The sequence below is a fragment of the Lycium ferocissimum genome, chromosome 10 (genome assembly GCF_029784015.1).
Source record: "Lycium ferocissimum isolate CSIRO_LF1 chromosome 10, AGI_CSIRO_Lferr_CH_V1, whole genome shotgun sequence".
Taxonomy (NCBI): domain Eukaryota; kingdom Viridiplantae; phylum Streptophyta; class Magnoliopsida; order Solanales; family Solanaceae; genus Lycium; species Lycium ferocissimum.
This window is the reverse complement of record NC_081351.1, coordinates 36284740-36289313: the sequence shown is the minus strand read 5'-3', so window position 1 is coordinate 36289313 and position 4574 is coordinate 36284740. Positions and strand designations below refer to the sequence as shown.

The following is a 4574-nucleotide window of genomic DNA, read 5'->3' as shown; positions in this document are numbered from 1 at the left end:
GTAATATGTATGTATGATCGGAATCATGAATACAATCAATTGAAAATAGTAATATGATCGGAATCATGAATACAATTAATTGTAAATAGTAATATGATCGGAATCATGAATACATAATACAAACTTACAAAGATAATGTAATAATCAACTTTATTGCTAATATGATTATAAGTTTATAAGTCGAGCCCGGAGGCCTCTCCCGTACATTCCTGGGGCGATAGCCTCTACTGTCAGTCCCTGGTGATAGTTCCCCATTGTTTTGTTATGAAGTATGAAGAACTAAACAATGATGCCCGTAGTCCATTTCCCGTACATCCTACTTACAGCCTCGTTAAAAACCTTCCTGGTAAAACCCAAATAGGATAAAACCCGGGTAAGGGAAAAAGAGTACAGTTTATCGAATGCAACTAAATGTCAGGAATGGAAGAGCTTTAAGTTGCTTATGTTGTAGTTGTTGGAGACAATCTTCCCATCCAAAGTTTCTAATTGAAATGTTCCTTTTCCCTGCATTAGCTATAACCCTATAGAGTCCTTTCCAATTTGCTCCTAGTTTGCCTTCGTTCGGTATCTTGGTGGCTGGTGTTATCATTCGCATGACCAAGTCTCTAATTTTAATTTGCCGTAATTTGGCCTTATTGTTATAGTATCTTTCCACTTGTTGTTTCTGTGTTGTTAACTTGATCAGAGCCAATTCTCGGTGTTCTTCCAACAAATCAAGTCCATCCTTCATTGCTTCCATGTTTTCTGCATCTGTTGCATGTGCATATCTTATGCTTGGCTCCATTACTTCAATTGGTACCAATGCCTCGGCTCCATAGACTAGTGAAAAAGGTGTTTCTCCAGTACTAGTTTTGTGCGTAACTCGATAAGACCAAAGAACTTCGGGAAAGACATCTGGCCAACTTTCTTTTGCATTGCCGAGTTGTCTTTTCAATCTCTGAGTATCGTTTTGTTTGTTGATTCTGCCTGTCAATTGCCAGATGGATGATATGGTGAAGACGTTATTCGTTTGATCCCGAGATTTTGGAGAAAATTTGTTATCTCCGCTCCAATAAATTGCTTCCCATTATCACAGCTTATTTCCTTTGGAATTCCGAATCGGCATATGATGTCTTTCCGGAGAAAATTAATAACTTGCTCCTATCCAACCTTTGCATATGCCCCTGCTTCAACCCACTTAGAAAAATAGTCAGTTGCAACAAGTAAGAATTTTATTTTACCTTTGGCTTCGGGGAATGGTCCCATGATGTCGAGTCCCCATTTCATGAACGGCCATGGGGTAATAACTGAATGAAGTGGTTCCGCAGGCTGATGTATTGCAGATGCATATGCTTGACATTCTTTGCATCGTAGTACAAAGTTTTGTGAATCTTTAGCTATTGTGTTCCATTAATAATCGGCACGCAGCAAACATCGGGCTAATGATCTCCCATCGGAGTGATTTCCACAATATCTACTATGCACTTGTTGCATAACGGGTTCTGTGTCTGTTGGGCCTAAACACTTGGCGAGTGGCGCTCCAAAGGTTCTCCGATATAGCTCTCCGTAAACCAGGCAATATCTAGCAGCTTTTACTTGTAATTTTCGTGCTTCTTTCTTATCTGCGGGTAGAGTCCCTTGTTGCAAATAATCAAGTATCTCATTTCTCCAATCATATGCTGATCCCGTTGCACGTACTTCAATTTCACAACCAATTGGATGCAATAAATGGATCACACTTCTGCTCTCTGGTTCTGCGGGATCAGCAGTTGATGCCAATTTTGCTAAACCATCGGCCACGACGTTGCTTTCCCGTGGAACCTTCTCTAACCTCCAGTCTTTGAATCTTGCAAGGAGGTCTGATATGTGTGTTTGATACTTCTGCATTTGTGGTTCTTTTATACTGAAAGTTTCATTCACCCAGTTAACCACCAATTGCGAATCACAGTTTACCTTGATGCTTTCTGGTCCGTATTCCAAAGCAAGCTTTAAACCTGCAACAACACCCTTATACTTGGCTTCATTGTTAGGGATCTTTGGGCATGCTGGGTACTTTTAGTACTAAGCCTAATCCCGACCCACTTTCATTAGATGCCCCATCAATGTATAGGGTTCATATCCCGGAGGATGACCCTGAATTTGTGATGGTTTCCTTTTCCGCTTCCAAAGTTAATTTTGAACTAAAATCCGCCACAAAATCGGTGAGAATTTGTGATTTTATGGCATTTCTAGGTTGATAAGTAATATCAAATTTACTAAGTTCAATTGCCCACTTAGCCAATCTACCTGATAACTCCGGCCTATGGAGAATACTCCGTAGAGGGAATGTCGTTACCACGGCAATTGGATGACTTTAAAAATAATGCCTTAATTTTCTAGTAGCATGTACTAAAGCTAGAGCCAATTTTTCTTAATGCGGATATCTGGTTTCAGCATCTAAAAGTATTTTACGAACATAATAAATCGGAGACTGTTTACCTTCATCTTCTCGTACCAGAACTGCGCTTGACGATACCTCTGAGACGGCAAGGTATAGAAACAGCTTCTCCTGGGGGTTTGGTTTTGACAGCAATGGTGGACTTGACAAATACCTTTTGAGTTCTTACAATGCTTGTTTACATTTTGGTGTCCACTCAAAATCTTGCTGTTTTTTCAGTACAGTGAAGAATTTGTGGCATCTCTCCGATGATCTTGAAATAAATCGAGATAATGCTGCTATCCGATCAGTCAAACTTTGCACATCCTTTTTGCTGTTGAGTTCATCGATAATGTTTTCGATTGCCTTTATCTGGTCTGGATTTATCTTTATTCCTCGCTTTGAAACCATGAATCCAAAGAACTTTCCGGAAGACACGCCAAATGCGCATTTTTCGGGATTCAGCCTCATGTTGAATTGCCTTAGTATTGCAAAGACTTCTTTTAAATTAACCAAGTGATCCTCAGCTCTTTCTAACTTTACAACCATATCATCAATGTATACCTCCATCGTTTTTCCTAGCTGATCTTTGAACATCGTGGTCACTAACCGTTGATATGTTGCACCGGTGTTCTTGAGTCCAAACTGTTATACCCCGTACTTTGTACATTGAAATATTCTAAGTCGGTTGCGACAAGTTAAGGATAAGGTTGTAAATTTTTTTTAATTTGTTAAGGGTGCATAAGTTGCATATTCATCTTTTTATTGGTATGGGATGTTAAGGGTAAAATTGGAATAAGAAAAATTTGGGGTCAAAAGTGAATTATGGAAAGTTAGACATTTCATGAAAATTTGGGGCCAAAAATGAAGTTTTGGAAACTAAGAGTTCATGAAAAAATGACCATGTGGCCGTGCACATGACTAGTGGGCCATGGGACACTTGGGTGTATAATATAAGCTCATAAAAGATGATTCATTAATCATCTTCAACATATGATCATCCTAGAAATTTCAAGAACCATGGAGAGAGCCAAGGGGAACCATTCGGCCCTTTGTTCGGCCGAGAATGGTGTCCCAATTTTTGATTGAGAAAAATTATTCCCTCCTAGATTTCTTACTAATTAAAAGGCCCTCGTCAACATGGAGTAGTTGGTAAAGCGAGCAAAGCATTTGTTGTAGCAAAACATCATCCTAGCCGAGAGGAAGAGTTGAAGAAAGGTGGGTTTAATCTTGTGTTTATGTGTTATAAATGGTTTATATGTGTTGTAGTATGCTAAAATGGAAGAAATTCATGATAGAAACCATGTTGGAGTTGAGGCCGTGTAGGTGGTGGTTGGCCGTGAGAGTGTGTGTTGTGTTAGAAGTAATGTATTAATTCTAATTAGCATGTTTTGATTGTTGTAGTGTGAAAAAAAAAAAGAATGAAAATCATCTTGGTGTGTGTGTATGATGTTGGCCGAAAATGGTCCCTTTGTGTGGTTGAGAATGAACAAATTGTCGTTAGTATTTTAGTTGTCGTCGTTATGGGGTCTATGAGGAAAAAAAAATGCAAGTTTAATGATTTAAAGCGATGTTGTGTTGGTTATGGGTTGGTTCGGAAGTTAATGTGAATTTTATGTAATTTTTGTGGTTAGGGAAGTGACATTGTTAAAGTATGGGTTGTTAATGTAATTCATGAATTTGAGAAAAGAAGGGTGTAGATTATGTTGTTTTCGGGTTTGGAGACAATTTCGGGTGAGTTGGGATATGGTTTTGGTTGTTTGGAAATTTGTGTGAATTGTTTAAAGCGTTCTTGAATATTGTTTGAATGGTTTTGGATTAGTAATCGAAGGTATAAACGCTGATATTGGTTTGGATGTGAGTAGTTGAATGGAAAATAATGAATGTTGTTGAATTATATAAAGAAGTGTATTTAATGTTAGAATGCGTTGGAATTGAATATTAATGTTGCTAGTTTGGTTGTTGGTGTTGTTGTTGATGAATTTGGCCGAGTTGAAGTCTCGAGGTTGGTGTATTTACAGGGGAAATGCTGCCAAAATTTCTGTGGAGTTTGATGTTCGTTTGGAATTGAATTCCTAAATGTCTTCAACTAATGTTCGATATCTATTGACATTATGTAGACCTCGGAGAGCCGAGACTTGAGTTGGGTTAGCTTAGGGAGCGACCAAGGTATGTAAAG

General features: G+C 38.5%; 1 protein-coding gene across 1 annotated transcript; it reads right to left on the bottom strand.

Annotated features, from left to right (window-relative positions):
* Nucleotides 1-394: 394 nt before the first annotated feature.
* LOC132034850 (uncharacterized) lies at nucleotides 395-2965 on the bottom strand. Its single transcript, XM_059425197.1, has 4 exons — nucleotides 2639-2965; nucleotides 2458-2527; nucleotides 1413-1973; nucleotides 395-966 (listed from the first exon to the last, which is right to left on the bottom strand). The coding sequence occupies exons 1-4, from the start codon at nucleotides 2963-2965 to the stop codon at nucleotides 395-397; spliced, it is 1530 nt and encodes a 509-aa protein (XP_059281180.1).
* Nucleotides 2966-4574: the final 1609 nt, after the last annotated feature.

Bases quoted from the DNA above. Each gene is read 5' to 3' on its own strand.
- LOC132034850 (XM_059425197.1), bottom strand. From the start codon at position 2,965: ATGGAGGTATACATTGATGATATGGTTGTAAAGTTAGAAAGAGCTGAG. The intron at 1,974-2,457 runs GTAAACAGTCTC...GTGTTGTTGCAG, and splicing joins TCTGGTACGAGAAGATGAAG to GTTTAAAGCTTGCTTTGGAA. The intron at 967-1,412 runs GTTTGCTGCGTG...GGCAATTGACAG, and splicing joins TGGGAGATCATTAGCCCGAT to GCAGAATCAACAAACAAAAC.